A 28,000-nucleotide genomic window follows, 5' to 3' on the forward strand; every position below is an offset into this window, starting at 1 on the left:
TATTATTACATGTGTCATTAATATGCTTATATGAAAAATATTTTAATAGATTTTTTTTAAGTACTTGAAACTACGACAGTGTATTACTAACTTTGTATAATGTTATCGAATACTTCTCAACTTTGACTAAAATAAGGTCACATCCCTAGTATTAAGAAATGTCATACTGTCAAATCCAGATGTTAAGTGTTTATTTTTATTGATAAAAAGTAGCATCTAAAATTCTAATGGCTTTCATGCTTCTATATTATAAATTGCAGTGGTTAAAGAGTAAAAAAACAGTGTGAAACACTTGATATGTCGGTGGACGCAGAGAGCTTGGTCAATATAAAATGTGCCAACGTTGATACTATGAAAGAGAATGGATCCAGTTCGATATCACACGATTCCGGAATTGAAATATCCGAGGTGACTTCCGCTGCATTGCCTTCATCACACTCTAATATATCCCATATAGAAACTACAGAGAATAATAAAAATTCCACCGAGTTGAATGTTGATGAATCGCATAATGATGCCCTAGAAAACGATGGTAGTTCCGACATATCCACTCCTACCTCCTTGTCCTCCGAGGACAAAGACTTTAATAACTTCGACACACATTCCAAAATTCATGATATAGAAAATATATCAGATAACACTAGCTATAGTGCGAATGACCATAACGAAACTAAAGTATTAAATAAGGAAATACCGATTGTCGAAAGTAAGGACGATATTTTAGACAATTTAAACGACTCAATGACCTTAATAAAAACATGCAATTTGAATAGTGAATCCAACAAAACAGCTTCATCGTATAGTTTGAATGAGCCAAATGACCAAATTACTACTAACGTCTCTCATCTCAGTCGTAGTGCTGATAACATTTCGAATTATGACACACATGATGATACAAACCATTTAATTACCAAAGACCTCGATCAAGAAAGGATTCTGTCCGAATTCTTAAGCCAAAAAAATAAAGTAAGTGCAACCCAGAAAATAGTACTAGACAATCCACAAATTGCTGATGGAAAATATGCCAGATTACCAAAAGAAATTTTGTCACAAGATCTCGGTAGTATAGTTAAAAACGTCCACGGTATATTTTCCTCTGTAAGTGGAAGTTTGAAAAATGCTTACAATAATACTCAAAGAGTAACACAGAAGCCTATCGTAAAAACTGTCAAACCCGTCACCAATGGTAGGATAATGAATGAGATATTTGAATGTGCGGAGGAAAAGGTAGTACACGATGTGCCCAAATTACAAAACGACAATTCAAGTTTAAATATAGAACCTGTTCCAAAATCTGACGTGCCAGAGATAGAACAAGAACAGATCGACGGTAATAATGAAATGTTAAAATTACAAATAGAATCTTTGGAGAGAGTATTGTTTGAGCAGAGAAAAGAAAATGCATCACTCCGGGAGAGAGTCAAGCAACAGTGTGATGAATTGCAGGCCAAGGATCTAACATTCAAGGACTTAGAGGCTAAAGTTGATTTGGTAATATATTTATTGTATTTATATTTATATAAATTTTAATTACATAATTACATTTACTGCAAATTCAGAGGCAAAGTAAAAATATTTTACTTTAATCATTAATAAAAATGTTTTTTATTATTAATAAGAACATTTATTTTAAGCAAACAAGGATCATAATTATATACAACAAAATAAATTATAAAAAGACAAAAATTACAATAATACTATATTACAGATTATAATTTCAAATGAAATAAAATAAATTTGAATTAAATCAAATCAATTCAAATTCAAACAAATCAAAATATATACAAGTATAGACTATTGAGTAGCTAGAAATAATATCAGACATTAAATTTTTTTATTATAGATTTGAATGCAAAAATTCATAGCCTAGATGGCCTAGTGGTAAGAACGTGTGAATCTTAACCGATGATCGTGGGTTCAAACCCGGGCAAGCACCACTGAATTTTCATGTGCTTAATTTATGATTATAATTCTTTGTAAGGAAAGAAAATATTGTAAGGAAACATGCATGTGTCTAATTTCACTGAAATTCTGCCACATGTATATTCCACCAACCCGCATTGGAGCAGCGTGGTGGAATTGGCTCAAAACCTGCTGTTACTATCCAGAAATCAATTAATTCTTTTAAATTCTATCCATAAAAATATATGCTAAGGTGAAAGCTATACTAACTAAAACTAAAAGAGAAAGTCACCTATATGCATACATTTTTTAATGTTGGATAAAAAACTCATAATTAAATGTCTTATTAATATTTAATTTTTTTTTCTTAGTTCTCTTCAGAAGGCAAAAGAATGGTAAATAAATGACAATAAAACAGAAAATAATTACAGATGTGTAAGAGAGCGGAACAAGCGCAGAGGGAAAAGGACGCAGCAGTGATGCGCTACGCCAGCACTGAGTGTGCTGCTATTGAAGCGAAGAGAGCAGCAGAAACAGCCACCAAAGCTGAACGTGCGGCGATTGCTGAACGGGAGTTGGCAACTGCAAAGCTTCGTACAGCGAGAGAGGAGAAGCAACGGATTTGTCAACTGTATGATGATAAGGTAGTACTTTTTTCAGCAGGTATGTGGTGACCTCCACTACAAGAACTGTCATTAGCCCTGGATCCATGGCAACTGGAACCAGTCCAACCGCCACCAGTCATTTCTAAAATGTCATTCCTCAGCCTGAAGATTGGCCTATTAGGGCAACTACTAAGGTTTCTATCAATCCTGCCTACATCACCATTCGTCGCATCTTGCCTAACAGCTATATTTAATATTATTGTGTTCTAGTTTGAAGGGTGAGTGAGCCAGTGTAACTACAGCCACAAGGAACATAACTTCTCAGATCCCAAGATTGGTGACGCATTGACGTTGTAAGGGATGGTTATTTCTTACTGTGACACTGTCTGTCACCCACTTACCCTCGTCAATATACCCAGCCTAAAGCGTATTTTAAGATTTCTCGGGCACAAAAAAAAACAGCTTAAATTTAAGCATTAAGACGGTATATGATATAGTATAATTTCTGATGAAGAGCACTTTTGTGATACTTAAGTAGGTTATTGAAGCTTCTTCAGAAAAGTCAAAACAAAAAGTTATAAAAATGGTTTATGGTATTATTAGACGCCTAGGTCGACCCTAAAAGACCTATCCTGTTAAACATGGGGTAAATACGACACTGCTATTGGTCTATATCACAATGTTATCCCATGATGAATTCTAGTGCCATGAACTGCAGAACAGTGAACGGGAAGTGGCTAAAGTTCGCGAGGAGTTCCGGGAAGTCGAAGGTCGTTTGAAATGGACGCAGAGCAAGCTTCGAATGGAAATGAACGCTTTCAAGGTATGGTGCATTACGAACTGATGGCATCTTGAGGTTCTGGGTCCACTCACCAGATTGGGCCTTTAAACAATATTGGGTTTTAATTGTAAAGTACTTAGTCCTCCTGACTGATCTCGGCGGCCAATCTCAAGAGAGATTAGCCAACTACGCAGGAGATATTATAGTGCACAAGTGTGTGCGCAAACACAGGTGCACTCTCTATTCCCTAACTCTCATAATCCGATGGGACGGCAATCCGACATAACCGGAGAGTTCAACCGCAGGATCAACGGCTCTACGTACTTTCCGAGGCACGGGAGTGCACACACTTCCAACTGGCAGACTCAAGTATGCTAAGCTTCTGAGAATTTTTCGACTGAAAACCCGGTCTTTTATTATCAACTCTGCCTGGTGTTTGAACCCAGGACCTCAGAATCTGCGGCCTATCTAGCCACTAGACAAATGAGGCGGATAATTAAAGAATAATAAACTTAGCAATAGATATATATTAATTTTTATTTGCAGGAAAGCGCAGAAAGGGTTGAGAAATTATCACAACAAGTCGCAGAGTTGGAGGCGGCTAAAGAAGCGGCCATTTTGAATGCAACTGACTCGATCCGAGCTAAACAATTAGGTATTAATTTTTTAAATTATTTAATCCCACTGCTGGGCTAAGATATCTGTTGTGGGGATGGTACGGAGGTCCTCCAATGCGGATGGGTGTATATTTTAGATATATATGACCTTTACAAATTTATATTTTGTCTCATAATATTTAAAAAAACATGAATTTAATGCTTGACGTCATCAGTCTATAAAACGGTTGAAACCGCAAATCGCAGGTACTTATTTAATCACGTTAGCATGCGAAAGCGATCCCGTGGCGCTCCTCGTTATGACGGAAAGAGTACCGCTGGTATTTTAGTGGGTATTCCGATGTTCGGGGCGCACTCGGCGCCTTGGACACCGGCGAGCCCCGCATACCCCCCCCCCCACTGTTTCCATGGGGGAAACGCGTAACGCGTTTTTCAGCAATAAAAAAGGTACTTATATAATAATATTATATACTAAACCTTTTTCGAAACGCGCTGCATCATCTTGTATAAGTTTTATGTATATTGGTTTAATAGTTTTTATAGTTAGGTTTTAAGGGTATTTAATTGTTTTGTCTAAGCCTATTTTTATATATACATTTTTTTTTTTATAGAATATGAAGGTGGACGAGCATATGGGCCACCTGATGATTAGTGGTCACCAAACGCCCTTAGACATTGGCATTGTAAGAAATGTCAACCATCGCTTATAGCCAATGCGCCACCAACCTTGGGAACTAAGATTTTATGTCCCTTGTGCCTGTAATTACACTGGCTCACTCACCCTTCAAACCGGAACACAACAATATCAAGTATTGCTGTTTTGCGGTAGAATATCTGATGAGTGGGTGGTACCTACCCAGACGAGCTTGCACAAAGCCCTACCACCAGTAACTTACATTACTTATCTTCTTAAAATATATAATTCTTCTGTACGTGCGTTTGTCACCTAACTCCTCCCAAACGGCTGGACCGATTTAGTTGAAATTTTGTGCGTATATTTCAATGGGGTGGTTTGAAAACAGAATTGAACCTGGTAAGCAGCGCTGCTGTCGGTATCACCAATTAAAAAATGTCTGTATGGCAGGATGACGTCTGCCGGGTCGGATATATAAACTCAATTTTTATTACTTTTTATAATATTATTTTATTATCGTAAGGATTAGAAAGAAATAAAGTTGAAGTTACTTTGTATCCAAAGGAACGACATTTAAAGTTTATTATTCCGTTTTACCTCACAACTCTATATTACTTTTCTTACTCGATAATATTTTTTTAAAACATCAAATCTTTTTTTAAATGTTATTTCTAAATTTTTTTATCGTATATTACACAAAACATAAACGCCAGTATCAATGAAAACTTATCAAACATTAAATACTTCTTTACATCACCCCCCCATGGTGAAGAAAATTTACTGGGGAATTTTCTTTCAAGACAATGATCCTTCTTCATTCTTCAACATCATCTTGTATTATGTGTGCTGGAATAAATTTTGTAATGTGAAATAAATTTGACTCTGTTTTTTTATGTCCAGTATCGATTCTATATATTTAGATTTAGAAACTTTTTCCAATAATTCGTTAAGGTCCAATCTTCAGCTCATCTAATTTTCTGTTTAGCTTATAACCATTTTTCACGTAAACCATCTCCCCAGCATAAGGTTCATAGTATTTTCTATTTTTATCAAATATTTATTTTGTCGTAGTTATGCGATTTTATTGTATATTTTAAAGCTTTTGTCCTATTTCTTATCCAGACAATTTCAGTATTATTTTACTTCAATTCTTTCGGCCCAATATTAATATTCGTACCATACAAAAGATAGCTTGGGGCTCCTATTGTATCTAAAGAGACTATTTCAAATGGTTTTTTAGCCGGACCCAGGTGTGACGTCAAACCAATTTTTTTCTGTCCTCTTGATTTATTTTTAATGAAAACCTTAGTATTTACATATTTCTATGATATTTTTGGTCATGTTTCCCGCAATGTATAGCGGACCAATTGTTTTCTGCATCTCTTGAATTCCAATATGACACATATTCTCGTGTATATTTCTTATAAATTTAATGCTGAATTCTTCAGACAGAATTATTTTTTCTTTATTAGCTTTTTTATAATATATATTTTGTTTCCTTATCATTATGTTTTTATTCTTTTGTATCCTGATCCATTAAAATTTCCTCTAGATTAATTAAGATTACCATATTTAGTTGTTCATCTTTATTTTCATTTGATTCTAATACAGGGTTTGTGCTAAGGCAATCTGCTTCTAAATTATCTTTTCCCGGAGCGTAAATTATATTAAAATCATATTGTGATATATATATATTGATTTTAAATCCATGTTTTCCAGTGGCCAAAAGTCCGAATAAATTTTAAATGATTTTCCTATTAGCCAGTATTGCACTGCTTCTTTAATATTCAAACACTCTAAATATATGGTTTTTTTCCTTTTTTTGGACTTCATTTAGGTTTTTCGGAAAAATATGCGACCGGTTTTTCTTTCCCATCAGGTTGTGTCTGTTTCAAAATGGCTCCAATTCTCTGTATAGAAGCGTCTGTATAAATTTTAATTGGTAAATCTTTATCATAAATTTCCAAAACTGGTTGAGAGCACAGTATTCTTTTTATTAGTTTTTCAAATGCTTCACGACATTTGTCAGATATTTTGATTTTTCCTGAGTAAATTATGCATCGGATCTAGTATTATTGCACTTCTTGGAATGTATTCATGATAGTAATTTATTTTCCCTAGAAACTGTCTGACTCGTTTCTGTGTTTTTGGGATGGGAATTTTTTTTATCGAAATTATATGATCGTTCAATGGTTTTATTATTGGAATTATGTTGTATAATACGTCCCAGATATTTTACAGTATCTGAGGCAAATGTGCGTTTCATGAATTTCAATTTAAAACGTTCTGTTTTAATTGCGTCTAACAGCTGTTTTAGATGTTGAATATGTTGATCAAAAGATTTTGAAAATACTAGAATATCATCTGTATAATTTACAGCAAAATCTGTAAGTTTATGCTTTCTAAGTATATTGCTTAATATCCTTTGAAATATTGCAGGTGCTGTTAATCCAAATGGTAGACAAGTCCATTGGAAATGTCCTTCCCGTGTGACAAATCCAGTCTTTTTCCTATCTTCTATTCTCAAGGGAATAGACCAAAAAACAGAATTAATATCTAGTGTTGTATAATACTCACAATTTCTTGTTTTTGTTACTATGTCATCTATTAATGGAAATGTTTGGGCCTCCGGTATTACTATTTTATCCAGTTCTCTAAAATCGATACATTATCTGGATTTCTTATTTTCCTCTTTTTTTAATGCCAAGGTGACAGGTGCAGCAAATCGACTGTAGGATTCTTCTATAAGCTTATTATCCTATTGGATAAACTAGAGGAACAAATAACGTTATTACGTTATTTGTTCCTCTAGTTCATTTCTTTCTTCTACGGTGCATCTGTAAGGCCTTTTACAACAATATTTGCCTACAAGTAATTCAATTCTAGCTTCATATCCATTGACAGTACCAACATCATATTTATTTTTTGCAAATACTGTGTTATATTCTTTAATTAATTTATTTATTTGAGATTTTTATTCTCATTTAAATGATCTATCTTTATTTCAAAATTTCTTCTTTTACATGTTCATTGTAATTATTCTTGTATTGTTTTGTATCTGTGTTTTCTGTATTTTCTTCCTCTACAGGATTCAATTTCATATTTTCATTTGAGTATTGCTTTTGGGTTATTTTTAGGTCTTCGTTCTGTATCAGCTTGAACTTCTTTATCAAGTCTAATCCAATCAAAATATAATATTTAAAATTGTTTTCATCAATAATATACACTTCCACATTTTCCTCTATCTCAAATATTTTAATTTTTAGTTGTCAAACCACTTGTCATTTCAAATTTTTTTTTTATCATATATAAATTATTACACAAAATATAAACGCCAGTATCAATGAAAACTTATCAAACATTAAAGAAATATAAATATTAGGTCCTTACATATGAAATTGGCGTTTTGTACGGGAGGAATATAAAGTCAATTTTTTTTTTGTAAAATATATTTAATTAATCAAAGTATGCACCGCTGTTATCTATGCACTTTTGCCATCTCATAGGTAGTTCATTGATCCCTTTACTAAAAAAACCATGGAGGCGAGAATCAATAAACACTTTGAAGGCGGTTTGGACTGCTGCATCGGAGTTGAATTTTTTTCCTTGTAAGAAGTTGTTCAAATTCCGGAAAAAATGGTAATCTATTCGAGCAAGGTCCGGGGAGTAGGGTGGATGTCGCAGACATTCCAATTATAGCTCATCTAACTTAGTGGTTGTTTGTTATGCAGTGTGTGATCTTGCATTGTCGTGAAGCAGCAGTGGCCTAGAACGATTGACCAATCTCGGTTGTTTAGCAGCCTAGTTCTTCCTTCATGGTTTGCAGTTGCTAACAATACATATCTGCCGTAATCGTTTGGCCAGAATTTAGAAATCTGTAGTGAACGACACCGGCGCTAGTCCACCATACACTCACAAGTAACTTTTTCTAAGTCAATTTTCTTTTAGGGCAAGATTTGGCTGGGTCTCCAGAGTTCAGCCATTGCGACGAGCGCTTCCGATTATCGTACAGTATCCACTTTTCACCACAAGTAATGATTCGATTTAAAATACCTTCATTATTGTGTCGGTTGAGCAAAGTAACACAGTAGTCGACGCGTGTTTGCAAGTTCGATTCACTCAATTCTTGAGTTACCCATCGTTCAAGTTTTTTTACATTCCCGATTTGCTTCAAGAGGATTAATGCAGTTTTATCACTTACCCCGAAGTCTGCAGCCACCTCTGAAGTGCTTTGTGATGGATCCGCTTCCACAATAGCTTTTAATTCTTCATTTTCCACTTTCGTCTCCGGCCGTCCACGGTGTTGGTTCTGAAGGTCGAAATTTTCAGAACGATAACGTTGAAACCAAAAACGTACCATGTTTTCTTTTGCAACATCTGCGCCGTACACATCATTTATCCTTCGAGCTGTTTCTGCAGCACTGGTGCCACGGTAGAACTCGTACTCGTAAATATACCGATATTTCATGTTTTCCATTGTGCGCTAATAAGCGACGCCAAGGAAAAAAATTATGAGGAAAAAACAAATGAATGACTGTTTTCAAAAATCAAATGTACCAGCAAAATCAATTTATTCTAAATTAATTTGAATTTGGAATTCTTAATCAAAGAGGAGATATTTCAGATCAAAGTGGTCAGTATGACAAAACGCCAATTTCGTATGCGAGGACCTAATATACATATTATTTTTTACAGAATCAGATTTGAAAGAGAGTCAAGCGACTTTAATCATGTGTCGTCATGAGAAGGATGATTTCGAAAGACGTCTGACCGTCGCGCTCCAACAACTAGACACATGCAAGAGGGAACGGGACGAAGCTAGCGGATCTCTCGCTCTAGCCAATGAACAGGTAGGCTATTACAAGTATATGTATATCTATGATAGAATAAAGGAATAAATATTAGATTTACATATTCCACGCGATTCGCTAACAGCTGTGCTGTATTGTACACTACGAACAGTTCTCGATTAATATACAGTAACAGTAACAGCCTGTTAATGTCCCACTGCTGGGCTAAGGCCTCCTCTCCCTTTTGAGGAGTTTATTCCACTCTCCCAGTTGTGGAGCTTATTCCACCACGCTGCTCCAATGCGGGTTGGTGGAATACACATGTGGCAGAATTTCAATGAAATTAGACACATGCAGGTTTCCTCACGATGTTTTCCTTCACCGTTAAGCACGAGATGAATTATAATCACAAATTAAGCACATGAAAATACAGTGGTGCTTGCCCGGGTTTGAACCCACGATCGTCCGATAAGATTCACGCGTTCTAACCACTGGGCCATCTCGGCTTATATATATATATATATATATATATATATAACACGCATATATCTCTATATATAACACGACACTATTACACTTAACTACTTATATGACGTGCCGGTTTGCGTGGTTGGTAGATATTTGCTTTTCACGCCGAAGGTTTTGGGTTCGTTTCCCACCCAGGAATTTGTGTGCATGAAAATGTCTGTTTGTCCTGAGTATGGGTGTAATTTTCTATATAAGTATGTATTTACAAACGAAAAGTAGTATATGTAGTATATCAGTTGTCTGGTTTCCATAGTACGAGCTCTGCTTAGTTTAGGATCAGATGGCCGTGTATGAATAATATCCCAGGATATTATTATTATTTATATATACTTTTATTTTACTTACAAAGTCCTGATAACAACTTCACTCAGGTACAAGACGCCATATTTAAAAAACATCGCACTGCACAGATAATACAAGATTTCGACTAATGATATCGCATCAATTCAATGTGAAAGTTCCGCTTCTCTTTGGCTGCTTTGTGTTTTTTTCCTGCTATGAAAATATAGTGCATTTTCCTATTTTTTCTTTGATACCTTACTGCTTTCTGCAGCTGATTGAACCCTTCGTGGACTTGCACCTGGGTTTGTTCTATGTTGTAATCTATTCTTTCCAAAACTGTGCCCTGTTTGTGGACCATGGTCGCCAAATCTTTGAAGATATCGTTCAAATCCACAATGGATTTGACAATCTTATTAACTTCCTCTTCTCGCTCTTTGATCATTTTGGTGTTCTCCTCCTGCATTAATACCAGTTGTTTTTGATTCATCGCTTGCTTCTGGAACATTCCATCTAAATTTTCTTCGTCATAGTTCTGTGAGCCGGATGTGCTCGGTAATGGGAATCATAAGCCTGTCTGATTGTTCGTCAATCATGGCAGAAAATCGTTGCCTTGTACGCATGCTGGCTCTCGATGTCACCGCCTAGCTGTGACATCAATTCCATCGCGCACAAAGAAATTTGATAACTCCTTTCTTTGTCGCACTTTCAAAAAATGGAATTCCTTACCAGCTCACGTGTGGGAAACACGGCTCCTCTTACAACCCGGGTTTCTTCAAATGAGGCGTGAAGAGGCATCTTGCGGGCCGGCAAGGCGAAGGCGGCTAATGCAGAACATTCTTCCCGACTGTACTGGCCGCCGTCGCGTTTGGACTCTACTACCACTTACGATCAGGTGGAGTAGAGTCATTTGCCCTCCCGGCGAATATATATAACATATGTTCGAAGTTTGGTCGGTCGAAATACGCGTTCGATCTTTCTTCTCTAGAGGTTAATGACTTAAGGAAGTTGGACTGCGATGTGCGGAAAATTATGCTCAGATCCTGAAGGATTGTCCCCACAAACTTACATCTAGCCACTGGATTAACGAGGGAGTCAGCCGTGTTAGTCTATCTATTAGTACGAGGCTCGTAATAGTAATACTGTATTCAGATTGAATCGCTGAAGGAGAGCAACGTCCGTTTGGAGGAGGAAGCGGCGGAGCTGGCGGCGTTGCGTGCGAGGGCGGCGTTGGCTGACACACTCGAAGCTCAGCTGCAGCGGTGAGATATTTTAACACGCACATACATACACTTAACGACAAGGACACAGACAACACACACACAGGTTCAAGATTAAATGTTTTCTTTATCTGTGTCTGTCGTTTTAGAATTGTATCGTTAAAGAGACTTAACCATATATATAATAAAAGTAGTTTTAGTCATAAATTTCTTCAATTTCAGACATTTCTTAATCATCATCCTCGCTCTCACCTGATAAATAATTTCTGTTAATGATAATTCGTTCTGATTTTGTACCTAAAGCCTCGTCTCTATCCTGACATGATTTTCCTCTTCAATAACGAGCAGACAAACATTTTATCGGTGCTTCTACAGTTGGGGCAATATTTTTTTCAAATACAATATCGCGGGCCAAGCCGTAAGAATATTTAGGCAACACGATAAAATATTGTGATTATCGAATCTGTCGCTAGAGAGACGGAGCGCGCGTGGACGGCGGAGCAAGCGCTGAGCACGGAGCGCGCGCGCGCCGAGACGTGTCTGCGGCGGGAGGCGGCCGCGCTCGAGCACGCCGCGCGCCTCACCGCCGCGCACGTGCACGAGCGCGCGCGCGCCGCCGAGCACGAGGCCAAGGTGAGCGCGCACTGAGCACGAGGCCGAGGTGAGCGCGCACTGAGCACGAGGCCGAGGTGAGCGCGCACTGAGCACGAGGCCGAGGTGAGCGCGCACTGAGCACGAGGCCGAGGTGAGCGCGCACTGAGCACGAGGCCGAGGTGAGCGCGGGGCCATTGTGAGCACGGACTGAGCACAGGGCCAAGGTAAAGAAAGCACGTGCCGAGACGTGTCCATGGAGCTATCGCTTTAATCAAACACGGCTGCGACCATTATGATCATACGTGCCCTTACGTCTCTCTCACTTAATATAATATAAATAAGTCAAATCAATTTCAATTCACCCAAATCTTCTAACCTTACATTCCAAACATTCACCTTCTAAAATTATTTTATTGATTTTTTTTAGTATTGCGTCATAATGTTTTAAATGAATATATTAATATAAACGATAACAATTCAGGCTCAAGCCCTCGCCGCGGACAACACATCCCTCCGGGAGACGGTGCAGGTTTTGCAAGAGGAGGCTGGCAGGTTGAGATCCGCGTTAGATGATGAAATGGATCGACGGAATAAAGAGAACCGGGTGCTAGCGAGGAAGGTGAGATATATCTTTAAAAAGAATTGGTAAAATTCTAGCTATCACTGGTGGTAGAGCTTTGTGCAAGCTCCTCTGGGTAGGTACCACCCACTCATCAGATATTCAACCGCAAAACAGCAGTACTTAATAATATTGTTGTGTTCCGGTTTGAAGGGTGAGTGAGCCAGTGTAATTACAGGCACAAGGGACATAAAATCTTAGTTCCCAAGGTTGGTGGCGCATTGGATATGTAAGCGATGGTTGACATTTCTTACAATGCCAATGTCTAAGAGCGTTGGTGACCACTTACCATCAGGTGGCCTATATGCTCGTCCGCCTTCTTATTCTATATAAAAAAAAGCTATTTGAAAACTTATTATTGTTGTGTTTGGTCAAAAAAGAGAGCGGAGATGGCCCAGTGGTAAGAACACGTGAATCTTAACCGATGATCGTGGGTTCAAACCCGGGCAAGCACCACTGAATTTTCATGTGCTTAATTTGTGATTATAATTAATCTCGTGCCTAACGGTGAAGGAAAACATCGTGAGGAAACCTGCATGTGTCTACTTTCGCTGAAATTCTGCCACATGTGTATTCCACCAACCCGTATTGGAGCAGCGTGGTGGAATAAGTTTCAAACCTTTTCCTCAAAATGAGGAGAGGAGGCCTTTAGCCCAGCAGTGGGATGTTCACAGGCTGTTACAGGTGTAACTGCACACACAAGAGACATAACATGTACGATCTCCCAGTGTTGTAGCGCAGTCTTCCTATTTAAAAAAAATAGCTACGCTTTCGACTAATCAAATCTATATTCTATCTCCCTCTTCAACCGATTTGAATAATTTTATACTGGAATCATATGAATAAATTCCAGGTCGCAGAGCTGACAGAGGAAGCAGCGGAAGTGAACAAAAAGTTGGAGTACGAACAGGGAGAGAACAGCGTGCTGAAGAAGAAGCACGCGAGTGCCATAAAGGTATGACAAAAGACTTTAATTTATTTTAGATAAGCTTGCTGATATCGGTTTTTCTGATTATGGAATCATCAGGTCGATTTGTCAGTCAGCCTGCCTATTTAAAATTAAAAAACAAAAACAACAATATATAAGAAATATATAAGTAATATTTATTGGCTGTTATTTTATTGTGATATACGCCATTTATAATTTCAGGAATTGAATCGAGAATTAAACCGAGCCTTGAAACGAATAGAGTTGTTGGAAGCGAAGTTACCTCAAAATGACGCCAATTCGACTTGCAGGGGTAAGTTTTACTAATCTTCCGAGGTCTTGGTTTCGAAGCACAGGTCGGTTTTGGAAAAAAAAAATGAGTTTTTTTGTCATAGTCCGGATGTTGGATATGTGTGTGTGACTCGGAAAGCACGTAAAGCCGTTGGTCCTGCGCCTGAACTCTTTCCGGTCGTGTCGGCTTGCTGTCCCTTCGGATTATGAGAGTTAGGGAATAGAGAGTGCACCTGTGTTTGCGCACACACTCGTGCACTATAATATCTCCTGCGCAGTTGGCTAATCTCTCTTGAGATTGGCCGCCGTGGCCGAAATCTGTCTGGAGGACTATCGTCATCACCATATAAGCGACTTTGACATAGATATTTTTATACCATTCTGAACGCTTTGTCTCTTTGTTTTAAGGGTCAGTGTCGTCTTTAAGCAGTGTCGACAGTCCGCACGAAGAACGCGTACAGAACGGGCACGAGGATGTACCTAATGTTCAGGTATTTATCTTATTTATTATCTTGATAAAGGTAGACACATACACACAAACACATACATACAATCATCTACTGGTGGTAGAGCTATGTGCAAGCCCGTCTGGGTAGGTACCACCCACTCATCGGATATTCTACCGCAAAACAGCAGTACTTGGTATTGTTGTGTTCCGGTTTGAAGGGTGAGTGAGCCAGTGTAATTACAGGCACGAGGGACATAACATCTTAGTTCCCAAGGTTGGTGGTGCATTGGTGATGTAAGCGATGGTTAACATTTCTTACAATGCCGATGTCTATGGGCGTTGGTGACCACTTACCATCAGGTGGCCCATATGCTCGCCCGCCTTCCTATTCTATAAAAAAAAGGCTCAAGGTTAATTTTTTTTCCTGTCATTTTAGAATTGTATCCTTACGAATATAAATGCGAAACTAAGTTTGTTTGTCTGTTTATTTGTTGTTTAACTACTGAACCGACCATTGTGACGTCATAAATAAACGTCGTTAGTTATTTTTTATATGTATAGAATAGGCAGACGGACGAGCATATAGGCCACCTGATGCTAAACCCACCATCGCTCATAGACTTGGGCATTGTTAAATATTAACCATCCCTTACATCGCCAATGCGCCACTGACTATGGGATATATATGTCTCTTGTAATTATTACAGACTAATTACACTGGCTCACTCACCCCTATAGCCGAGATGGCACAGTGGTTAGAACGCGTGAATCTTAATCGATGATCGTGCAAACCCGGGAAAGCGCCACACTGTGATTATAATTCATCTCGTGCTTTACGGTGAAGGAAAACATCGTGAGGAAACCTGCATGTGTCTAATTTCACTGAAATTCTGCCACATGTGTTCGGGGCAACCCGAACGGGAGCAGCGTGGTGGAATAAGCTCCAAACCTTCTCCTCAAAAAGTGAGAGGAGGCTTTAGCTCGGCAGTGGGACATTCACAGGCAGTTACTATTACTATACTCATGCTGTTTGGTGGTAGAATATCTGATGAGTGGGTGGTACTTACCTAGACGGGCTTGCACAAAGTCCCACTACCAAGAACATATATAACATTATCAAATATATAAAGCTGCGTAATAATTATTGCTTATTATGTACTTTTTTGTTTAAATAATTGTAAAAATTATAGTAATTAAGCTACACAACGTTTTCCTTTAAGATAACTTTTTACATGGAATAGTTTTATATACTAAATGTTTATGTATTTCATGCGAACAGAAGGATAACGAAGTTTTAATGGTGAGATGTGATAAGTAAATATTATATTTAATTTACAGTAATAATGTCCTCCAGACCGATTTCGGCCACGGCGGCCAATCTCAAGAGAGATTAGCCAGTTGGATTAGGACATATTATAGTGCACAAGTGTGTGCGCAAACACAGGTGCACTCTCTATTCCCTCTCATAATCCGATGGGACGGCAATCCGACACGATCGGAAAGAGTTCAGGCGCAGGACAAACGACTGCACGTGCTTTCCGAGGCACGGGAGTGTACACACTTCCAACTTCCAGATTTTCTGACAGAATAACCGAATAACTTTTTATTGACCCGACCTGGGAATTGAGCCCAGGACGACAGCAGCTTTACATCAAGCCACTAGACCAACGAGGCAGTCAATTTACAATAATATTATTTATGATATATCAAAATATTCCCATCAAACGTACGTCTGCTAAAATATGTCGAAGGTCAAACGTCAAATGGGTCTTTTTGCATTTTTCTCGTAAACGGAAATCCGTTTATTCGATTTAGTTATTAGGAATCAGTGTTTTTTTTTTCTTTCAAGAAAATTTCTTTGTGAATACAATTCATTTCGTGTTTGACGGTGAAGGAAAACGTCGTGAGGAAACCTGCTTGTGTCTAATTTCATTGAAATTCTGCCACATGTGTATCCCACCAAACCGCATTGGAGCAGCGTGGTGGAATAAACTCCAAACCTTCTCCTCAAAAGGGACAGGAGGCCTTAGCCCAGCAGTGGGACATTAAAAGGCTGTTGCTGTACTGAACAAGACAATTTATGCAATAAACGTAATATGTGCTCCGTTTGAAAATAAATTGATAAAAAAAAATCAATTTGACAAAAAAAAAATATTAAATAATTCTATTATTACAGATTAAAAATTCAAGCTTTTTTGATAAATTATTTCCAAAGGTCTGTGCTGTTTTATTAATGTTGAAATAGATTAATATATATATTATATAAATATTTGTATATGAATATAGAGTAGTCTACATATTATACATTCTATTCCAACCACGAGACGAGTAAAGAGAAATAAACAAGTTTGATCTTGTATTGAAGCGATATCATTGGTCGAATTATAATAATAATATCCTGGGACATTATTCACACGCGGCCATTTGATCCAAAATTAAGCTCGTACAGAGCTCGTACTATGGAAACCAGACAACTGATATACTACACATACTACTTTTCTTTTGTAAATACATACTTATATAGATAATTACACCCAGACTCGGGACAAACAGACATGTTTATTCACACGAATATATGTCCTGGGTGGGAATCGAAACCACAACCTTCGGCGTGAAAGGCAAGCAACCAGCCACGCCAACCGGCTCGTCAAATGTTGAATAATGTGTTGTATTCATTGGATTCGTGAAATAATGGCGTTTTGTAAAACTGTGACGTTTTTATCGGAAGTTTGTAAGTAAAATTAAAGTGTATATGAGTAGTTGAGTGTAATAGTGTCGTGTTATATATATATATATATTAATCGAGAACCGTTCGTAGTGTACAATACATAATCACATCCTTACTAATTTAAATGCAAAAGTGAGTTTGTTTGTAACGCTTTAACTTCTTAACTACTCAACCGATTATGATGAAATTTTGTAAACACGTTCTCAGAAGTACAGGAAATGAAATAGAGTTCCTAACACCTCCCCCTTAAGGTTCTAACGCGGGTGCGAAACCGCGGGCAAGAACTAGTTTTTATATAATTTGATGTTCATTATAAAGAATTAAATCGCGTGGAATATGTAAATCTATGGTTTGTTTGTCTTTACTCTTTCGATTGGGATTGGGTATAGACTAATGTTGTTATAGAGTAGAATAACGATGTATCGTACTTTCTCCGTATTTGTAGATGTGTCGTTAAAATTTTTGTTTTATTTCAGTATAATTTCTTACAATAAAAACTATCATTGTCACTAATGTTATAAATGTAAAAGAGAGTTTGTGTAAAGCCCTCACTGGTGGTGATTGGCGGTAATAATATCTCGTGCCGCACGGGGGCAGTGTTGCCAACTTGGGAGTTATCTCCCCAAAATTCTTTTAGGGATTTTTTCAGGGGGAACATTTTTTTGAGGAACTATCTCTTCGGATTGTCTCCTCGGTTAAATTGAATCGGGTTCATTTCAAGTTTACTGCTGCTCGCAGTACTCGCCTCGTTTTTTTTTACCATAATATTATAAATGTATTTTCTATTTATTTCAATTCATCGGTCACGGGTAAACGGGGGGGATTTCGAGATGATGCTAGGGGGGGATGCTTCTCAGAGGTCGGCAGCACCGCCGGGGGGGAGGCCGGTCCGATCGAGCTCGTGTCCGCAGCCCGAGCCGCGCGCGCTGGTGGAGCGCATCGTGTCGCTGCAGCGCGCGGCGGCGGCGCGCTCGGAGCGCTGCGAGTTCCTGCAGGAGCACTGCGCGCACCTCACGCGCGAGCTGCGCCGGAAGTCGCGCGTGCTGCGCGCCGCGCTGGCCGCGCTGCCGGCCGCCGCGCTCGCCTCGCCCGCGCACGAGCGACACAAGGTAGCGCACCCGGCGATATTCGTGTTACATTTGTGTTTGTAATTCGTCTCGTGAAGGAAAACACCGTGAGAGGAATCAGAATCTGCCAAAAACATCCACCGCGTCGGAGTTGCGTGGTGGAGTGATCTCCATATTTTTCTTAAAAAAAAGAAGGCCTTAGCCCAGCGAGGGACATTTATAGGCTGTTACGTTAATACACATACAGGACGTCTGAAAAATTTTGCAAGCAACAAATATTGGTGAGAGTGGCAAGGTGCAACATTCTTAATGGAAAAGCATATATATATATTTATTTAAATTTATATATATATTTATGTTAACTGTAAGCCATTAAATAAAATAATTTTTTTTCGTGTGTAAACATTCTAGCGTTCGGTATATGGTAGGAGCTAACTGAGACTTCGAGCGTCAGATGACGTCAGCGTAAGATTTGTTATTGTGTGTTAATGTGTGCGTGAGATCGGTACACGGTCTCTCATGTTAACACATCAATTCTCGTGAGCACCTTGCCACTCTCACCAATATTTGTTGCTTGCAATATATATATATATATAAATAAAAATTGAATTAAATGTAAAGCTATCAACGTAATGTAGATTCCACCGAGAACCGGTAAGACTCAGTTTTACTCTCTCTTATCTCTTTGACTCTTTCACACCCTTAAATAATATTATATACTAAAACCGTCTCCGAAACGCGCTGCATCGTTTAATATAAGTTTTATTTATATCGGTTTAGTAATCCATTTAGGCGTTAGAAAGAAAATGTTTCCTCATTTATAAGTATAGTTTTTGTAATTGAAAACAAATTTTCAACTGCCAATTATTTTGTTTTCAACTCACGCTGCTTCAGATGATACGGAAATTCTCTAAGGTAAATAATAGTTTAAATAAAAAACACACTGCTTATGTATATATATTTATGTTATAGGTACGCGTTTAAGTGGTCACCACCGCCCATAGACATTGGCGATGTAAGAAATATTAATCATTTCTTAAATCGCCAATGAGCTATCAAACTTGGGAATGGAGATGTCCTTTGTGCCTGTAGTTAAAGCTCACTCATCCTTCAAACCGAAACACAACAATCTTAGTATTGCTGTTTTGCGGTGGAATATCTGATGAGTGGGTGGTATCTACCCAGACGAGCTTGCACATAGCCCTACCACAATAACCTGTCAAATTTTTTTTTAAATTTTTTTTTCACTCCGTGGAAACCTTCAGAAAGGTACCCAGCTCCCATGGGGGGAAGTGGGTTTTGTGGAATTCTTAACCACTAAAACCACTTCGATGGCCGTCCTCCGTCGTCGTCCGGCACGGATCGAAGAGGCTGCGGGATCGTGTTGATATAACGCATCCGCGGCCTCTCCCGTGCTTTGCTCCGTTCGTCGCTCGGCGGAGCACTCCTCAGGGACCATAACCTGTCCTTCACTATCCTGACCCCCGTTGATCCTCCAGTTCGAATTCTCCAACGATCTTTTTTTCTATTACTCCTAACTGTCACTCCAACTATCCAACATCACCATGGCAACAATCGCACCCAAGCAGCTATGAAGTTCTTAACGTTTCCGATAGATGGCTTACGATAGTACTGACGCTGTGACATATATATATTCCTTTGTCTCATAAGGCTGCTTTGTATATTTATGACTGGTTGTCGCCCGCGGCTTTGACAGCCTATGAGGGTCCTTCCTTAAGGTTCAAGCTTGCTTTGTACCAAATTTCATCGAATTTGGTTCAGTGGCTTAGGTATTAGCGTAACAGACTTACAGAGTCTGTTACGAAGGTTGTGGGTTCGATTCCCACCCAGGAGAGACATTTGTGTGCGGAAACATGTTTGTTTGTCCTGAGTCTGGGTGTAATTATCTATATAAGTATGTTTTTACAAAAGAAAAGTAGTATATGTAGAATATCAGTTGTCTGGTTTCCTTAGTACAAGCTCTGCTTAGTTCGGGATCAGATGGCCGTGTGTGAATAATGTCCTAGAATATTATTATTAAAAAAGAGTTATTTTTTTATGTATTTTTTTATATTATATTAGTATATATTACTGCTTGTGTACTATGATATGTCCAGCACATTTGGCCACTCTCCCTTGCTATTTTTCATCATCACCTTTCGTGGGATATTTATTTCACCAAAGCTTTTCAAGGCAGCATCGTATAGTTTTTTAGATGTTTGTCATTTTAATTTTTACTATTAGATTTGTTTTATTCATTATGTATTTTATTAATTGTTTTAAAGAAGTAACTAATTATCACGTTATGTACAGTGTATGTATGATTTTCTCGTATATATATGTAATTCAAACACTTCGTCAATAGATGGCGCTTTGTGTACTTTCAAGGTTCAATCACGCTGGACAGATTCTTGCTTTCTTGTATATATGAAATGGAACTTTTGTAATAAAGTGGGGAATATGTGTTTTGTTGTGATTAGCTCGCAGTAGTGCTCGGTGACAGTGCAGTGGTGACCCCTTTTTTTTTAAATATATAAGCTAGCGCTTGACTGTTATCACACCTGATGGAGAGTGATGATACAGTCTAAGATGGAGCGCGCTTGTCGTTTGTACAAAGGCTGTCTGGAAGACCGCCTTTTGTACATACCATTGTTGTTAGTTTTTTTTTTTTGTATGTTTATGTAACTCTTTTGGTATTCAATAATAGACATTATATTCTTTTTTAATATTCACTTTTGAATCTGTTCATGTTTGTTTTTGGTACATTTCGAAAAATTCTTCCTGATTAATGTGTTCCGTGTGTTTTGTCGTATTTGAAATTTTTCATTGTATCGGTCGAGTTTAATTTTTCTATGTTGACGAGCCGGTTGGCGTGATTGGTAGATATTGCCTTTCACGCAAGGTTGTGGGTTCGATTCCCACCCAGAATAGACATTTGTGTGCATGGACATGTCTGTTTGTCCTGAGTCTGGGTGTAATTATCTATATAAGTATGTATTTACAAAAGAAAAGTAGTATATGTAGTATATCAGTTGTCTGGTTTCCATAGTAGCTCTGCTTAGTCTGGGATCAGATGGCCGTGTGTGAATAATGTCCCAGGATATTATTATGAAAATATATATAACAATTTTTTTTTCTCTCTTTTACAAATACATAAATACGAAGAATTGATATAAATAATTTAAAAATAAAAATCTCACGTTTAAAATAATTGATTTTATAATCTCCAAGTAAGAAAACTTTATTCACAAGCTGCATATTTATTATTTATATGTTGTATGTTTTTATTAAAAATAAATAAGTTCCTTATATAACAGAGTGAAATCGCTCAAATGGGCGGTGGTGCGATGGCCGCGGTATGGGGGGGTGACCCTGGAGGGATGACGCTGGAACTGTCGCTCGAGATGAACAAGAGACTCCAGGCTGTTCTCGAAGATACGATCCTGAAGAATATTACTCTTAAGGTATGAGCAATAATAAACAAACCTCAGATTTACATATTCCACGCGATTCGCTACAGCTCTGCTGTATTGTACACCACGAACAGTTCTCGATTAATACATCTCTATAAAATAATAATAATGTCCTCCAGACCGATTTCGGCCACGGCGGCCAATCTCAAGAGAGATTAGCCAACTGCGCAGGAGATATTATAGTGCACAAGTGTGTGCGCAAGCACAGGTGCACTCTCTATTCCCTAACTCTCATAATCCGATGGGACGGCAATCCGACACGAACGGAGAGTTCAGGCGCAGGACCAACGGCTTTACGTTCTTTCCGAGGCACGGGAGTGACACACTTCTAATTCCCAGACTCCGGGCTGCTACTGAGAATTTTCCGAAAGAAAAATCGTATATAATTCGACACTGTTACACTTAACTACTTATATATGTACGTACTCGAGTAGAGTACCTTATGTGTACGAGGCGTGTTTAAAGTAACAGCCTGTTAATGTCCCACTGCTGGGCTAAGGCGTCCTCTCCCTTTTGAGGAGAAGGTTTCGAGCTTATTCCACCACACTGCTCCAATGCAGGTTGGTAGAATACACATGTGGCAGAATTTCAATGAAATTAGACACATGCAGGTTTCCTCGCGATGTTTTCCTTCACCGTCAAGCACGAGATGAATTATAAACACAAATTAAGCACATGAAAATTCAGTGGTGCTTGCCCGGGTTTGAACTCACGATCATCGGTTAAGATTCACGCGTTCTCACCACTAGGCCATCTCGGCGTGGCGTGTTTACTATATTTATATTACTATTATACTAAATCACAATAATAATCTCATTATTTACTGGTGGTAGGGCTTTGTACAAACTGGTCTGGGTAGGTAACACCCACTCATCAGATATTCTACCGCAAAACAGCAGTACTCGGTATTGTTGTGTTCCGGTTTGAAGGGTGAGTGAGCCAGTGTAATTACAGGCACAAGGGACATAACATCTTAGTTCCCAAGGTTGGTGGCGCATTGGTTAACATTTCTTACTATGCCAATGTCTATGGGCATTAGTGACCACTTACCATCAGACCCATATGTATCACTTTACTGTCATTTGTCAGACAATCTAATGTCTAAATTAATATGATATTTACATTTTAAGATATTTTTCTGTATCATATAAACGAATCATTTATTTCAGGAAAATATGGACACGTTAGGAGAGGAAATATCGAGATTACGCGAACAAATGAAATGCAACGATAAAAAGTAACAATCGCACGTACCTTAAACCTACCTTAATTTATTTCTCTCTTTCACGCATATGGATTTAATCATCTATCTCGCTCGTGTAATGTAAAAATATGAAACACGAAGGTAAGTTGTTACAATCACATGTACCTTAAATATTTGTTAATTTATTTCTATGTAGTATTTCGTCTCTTTCTCGCATGTGGATATAGTCATCTGTCTCGCTCGCACGCGTTTCATATCGCAGGGGCGTTGATTATTTGTATTACATTTTACTGATTGTAAAATATTTTTAATCTTTTTTAATTAGGTTCTTATTGTGAATGTCCTTCGTGGTACTGGTTGCATAACTATCTCATGCTTGACGGTGAAGTAAAACCCATCCCTCCCAATTTTAACGGCGTCCTAGGCCGGGTTCCTTCAAAGGAGGCGTGAAGAGGCATCTTGTGCCGTCGTCGCGTTTGAACTCTACTACCACTTACCATCAGGTGGAGTAGAGTCATTTGGCCTTCTAAAATAAACTATATAAAATATAAAAAAAACCGAGGTCCGGCCTCAGAGGAGGCACCCTTAGGACGTCCGTTTCTCTTGAGCCCCTCGTGTGGCTCCCAGCATCCGGCTGAGTTTAACTCGCCCATCCCGCCAGGTGACGCTGTCGAAGCCACCAAGGCCAACAGCAATACACAGTCCGAAAAAAATAAATGAAGAAAAACATCGTGAAGAAACCTGCATGTGCATTCATTGAAATTATACCACAAGTGTATTCTACCAACCCGCATTGGAGCAGCGTGGTGGAATAAGCTCCAAACTTTCTCCTCAAAAGGGAGAGGCCTTAGCCCAGCTGTGGGACATTAACAGGCTGTTACAGTACTGTTATTATTATTTATTCTGTGTCAACGAATGTTAACGGGATACTTTATAATCAAATCGTTTAACGAACCGCCATGATTATTTCTATATAATCGCATGTATGTATTTGTAATAATACTTTCCTCATTTGCCATTTGTTATTTGCCGTTATGGACACCTTAGCTCGTCTGGGTAGGTACCACCCACTCATCAGATATTCTACTGCAAAACGGCAGTACTTGGTATTGTTGTGTTCCAGTTTGAAGGGTGAGTGAGACAGTGTAATTACGTCTGTAAAACATCTTAGTTCCCGAGGTTGGTGGCGTATCGGCGATGTAAGCGATGGTTAACATTTCTTACAATGCCAATGTCTATGGGCGTTGGTGACCACGTACCATCAGGTGGCCCATATGCTCGTCCGCCTTCCTATTCTATAAAAAAAACACCATCCCGTCTATTATAAGGGATGCTATTATTTTGTGAGCTTCCGAGTGGCGTTCCCAAATGAGCCGATCGGATATTCAGTTCTTTCCACTTTTATCAGTCGGATGTGACGTCACTAATGGCAATGGATTGGCTTGGCTCATATAAAAGGCGAAACGTGTGTGTCGAGTTTCAAATAACGTTATACAATGGCGCGAGCGAGACAGCTATTGCGAGAGGGAGATGTATTTTTTTTATTACGAAATTGAACGTTAACGTCGTATATCAAACATTCCTGTTTAAAATTATTGGTATTGTTATAAATTTGTATGTATGTGTGTATTGATTGCAAAAGTGACTTAACTTCTATACTATTCAATTTAAAACATAGCATTAAAAAAATATCGTCCAGCATCGTACACGCGATAGAAGTGGAACATCTAAAAATATATAGCTCTCTTTCTTACTCTCTACGTCACATCTTTTTTCTCGCTCGTTTTACTAAATGCGCCGAAAAGTGACTTGTCCTTTAAAATTTGCTCTCAATTTTCTTCAATCTATCAATTATTGAAGTTTCGCGTCAAAAATATTATAGATAATTTAAAAAACGACAAGGTAACTTAGGCTGTCTGTTTTTAATTATATTTTTTACATTTTACTTTACGCAAGCTCGTATGGATACCACGCACCCATAAGATAGACAATATAGATGAGCTTGCTTATTTATCTTTATTTATTTATTTGTCGGGCCGGTTGGCGTGGTTGGTTGCTTGCCTTTTACGCCGAAGGTTGTGGGTTCGATTCCCACCCGGGACAGACATTTGTGTGCATGAACATGTCTGTTTGTTCTGAGTCTGGGTGTAATTATCTATATAAGTATGTATTTACAAAAGAAAAGTAGTATATGTAGTATATCAGTTGTCTGGTTTCCATAGTACGAGCTCTGCTTAGTATGGGATCAGATGGCCGTGTGTGAATAATGACCCAGGACAATATTTTAATATATATTAATAATAGTTTGAAGTGAAGTCACTTTTTGAATCACAATTGTGCGTATATGACTATTTAAAAGTAGGAAATAAATTTCTAAAAATATTATAAATAATGTATGTACATACGATTGATTACGTACTTATACTTAATCGAATGTGTGGCGTCGGTTTTATACGACAGCTAAATTTAAAAAAAAAAAACGTAAAGTGTTGCCATAAACAATATTATAAATAATGTTTTGTCCTTAAAATGTTTTAATTATTTTTAGGGCAGATAAACTAGTATTTTCTGATTAATTATGTTATGACAAATGAAATTATATTAATTATTGTAATTATAATTTCGATTTGATTGAAATTATTCATTTAGTCCTTTTTTAACCCTTAAATGCTGCCATTTGTCTATAGACGCGTTACGTTAAAAAAAACATTTTCAAATTATTTCTGAACGCATTTCGAATGTCACTTTGAATGCAGACAGAAAATATTTTATAACTTATCTATATATTTTAGATATGCGAGTCGCGCATTTAAGGGATTTTATTGTGACAATTTTATTTTTTAAATAGGAACAATTTTAATATAAATATGATAAATGATGAATGTGAGAATTTTTAATGTTGGTAACACTGTTAAACCGTAAACGCAGGCCGCATTTCCACGCTGTACAGTAGTTGCCGTTTGCAGTTATGTTCTTGTATTAAATACAATGTTTTTTTTTTTTTAATAATTAAAATTGTAAAAAAATAAATAAATAATTGAGAGTGTATGATTGTATAAATACATTATTTGCCAATCATTCTTAAGGAAAATAGTTAGAAAATGATTAAAGTTCTTTAAATAAACAATCTTATTGTAGTTAAAATATATATTTATATATGTCGTGAAATGATATTTGTCGTGAAATTATAATTTGATGAAACCAGTTTATTATAATCTCTATGCCGTACAATTTCTGAACGATTGAAATCTCCATGTTGTTATATTAAAATTTAAATACTGAAAAAAAAGTTGTCTCAAAAACATAAATTTTAATTACAATAGAAAATATCAATTATATTATAAATCCAGTGAATTGTAATTTGAAGAAATATACACAATCGTCTGATTGTTAAACGACCATTGAAGAGGCGACTAATCGAATCGCACCTCATCAAGTGTTGCCATTATAAAATTAATTAATTAGGACTATTTATAGTGTAAAAAAATCGTCCAGTGATAAAATTCCTTGCAAATCTTATTATTACATTATAATATTAGACGAAATAATCTTTATTAGAATAACATGACTTAAAGTTAAATATAATAATGGTCGCCACATAGGTAGGTACTCAGCCAACGAGATATCAAGTAATTTTTTTATTGAAAACCGATACTGTCACTAATATAATGGCTTTTACAATAACGCTTCGAAATATTTATAGTGCGATTTGACATTAGAGAAAGTGTTTCAAAAACAATAGTTTATATTTAGAGCGTAGAGGTAAAGGGAAGTACATTTGTGTATGAAAAGTGTACCTTAAAATGTATGAAAATAAATGGCCCCGCTAGAGGTTGCTATTTGAAGGAACGCGTTTATATTCGGTTGATTAAAACGGAAATAATAAGAGGAAGTTGTCATCCGCCTTCGAATTTATAAATTTCAATTAATAAACACAGCCCTCCAACTACAGTAGCGCCATTCTGGCAATTTATGGAACCCTTATTTCAGACATTTCGAGTTGGTAATGCTTTAAGAACCAACTTGTTAAATGTCAGAAAGTAATATGCGATATTGACCTTTATAATTATAACATTTCAAGGATACACGAATCAAAATTGTATATCGCCATACGTTGGTTACCAACATTTCAATGGCGAGTAATGAAGTGAGTTCTTACTGAATAGCACTGCACCCATGCATTCCTTACCTCAACACTCCATAATATAGAAGTCGAAGGTTATTATGTATTCATAAATGAAACTGAATTTCAACATGGCGTTCTTTGTATCTTTCTTAGTCTAAATTTAATATATGTTCGTTAATCTCTGTTGGAGCGTAACGTTTTTATCAGCGATCTTAACGAAGCATTGGTTATTGATTTTTGTTATGGTGGAAACTTCTCGAAATGCCCTCAAAAATATTGGTCAATAGCTTATTTATTCTGACAGATCGAATTCTATCTCTTTCTGATTAGGAGATTTTGAGGATTCTTTCTGATTATCTGATAAGGATAAAAATAGATGTTTTAGAGTTATCACGTGATTGTTAAGCGAAGGCAAGCGAGCAGCTCTGTGTTTTCAATGTTATATTTTTTTTTCATAATTTCGTTGCGTGGAATCTACGCAGCGTGGACTCTCCACACCGTCTCCTTAGACAACGGTAGTTTCGTTTAACTTTTCTACTTAATAAAAAGTATAACTAAGATCTGGAAAATTATTTATTACGTCGATTGTGTGCGAATGACTAATTTATTATAAAATTGTAGCTTTCTTGGATACTACGTTTATCTTATGAGGCTGCAGATTGCTATGGTTTGAAACCCGGCTGAATAATAATCATTGGGGTTTTCTATCCAAATAGGTTGTTAAATTTTTGTCCCTTGAAAGCACGATGCAAGTCTATATATAAACGACAAGGTAAATATCGGTTACCAATAAACAGTTATCAACGAAACTTTTTTGTGACCTGACATATCGAATACTTACAATTTAAAAACTTTACTTTTTAAATTGGTGGTATCTCCGATATTAATTTGTCAAACGGTAGGACATTGCTTTTAACTGCGTGCGAACTTTTGTGTTTTTTTAACTGTAAATATAAACGAATGCAGTAAGATTACCATAGACTAGATGTCGTTGACGGCTAGAGATTATAGATGACATTAAGTTCTAATGCCTAATTTAATTAAAAAATATTTCTCTGTGTTGCCTAAATAAAAAATATCGCTCTGTGTATCAATTTTCTAATTTAGGTATTCAAATTATATAATGTAAATTGTTGTCAAGTGTAAAGTTTAATTCTCCAATGAAA

General features: G+C 37.3%; 1 protein-coding gene across 1 annotated transcript; it reads left to right on the forward strand.

The window, feature by feature from the left end:
* Positions 1 to 174: 174 nt before the first annotated feature.
* LOC126779455 (coiled-coil domain-containing protein 186) lies at positions 175 to 27,998 on the forward strand. The gene is made up of 14 exons (XM_050503428.1): positions 175 to 1,491; positions 2,334 to 2,546; positions 3,211 to 3,330; positions 3,835 to 3,943; positions 9,235 to 9,389; positions 11,289 to 11,398; positions 11,830 to 11,989; positions 12,432 to 12,569; positions 13,423 to 13,524; positions 13,720 to 13,810; positions 14,197 to 14,279; positions 17,876 to 18,073; positions 21,349 to 21,495; positions 22,674 to 27,998. Exons 1-14 carry the CDS (start codon positions 298 to 300, stop codon positions 22,743 to 22,745), a joined length of 2,892 nt encoding a protein of 963 aa, XP_050359385.1. The 5' UTR covers positions 175 to 297; the 3' UTR covers positions 22,746 to 27,998.
* The last annotated feature ends 2 nt before the right edge of the window (positions 27,999 to 28,000 follow it).

Source organism: Nymphalis io, chromosome 29 (genome assembly GCF_905147045.1).
Source record: "Nymphalis io chromosome 29, ilAglIoxx1.1, whole genome shotgun sequence".
NCBI classification, from domain to species: Eukaryota; Metazoa; Arthropoda; class Insecta; order Lepidoptera; family Nymphalidae; genus Nymphalis; species Nymphalis io.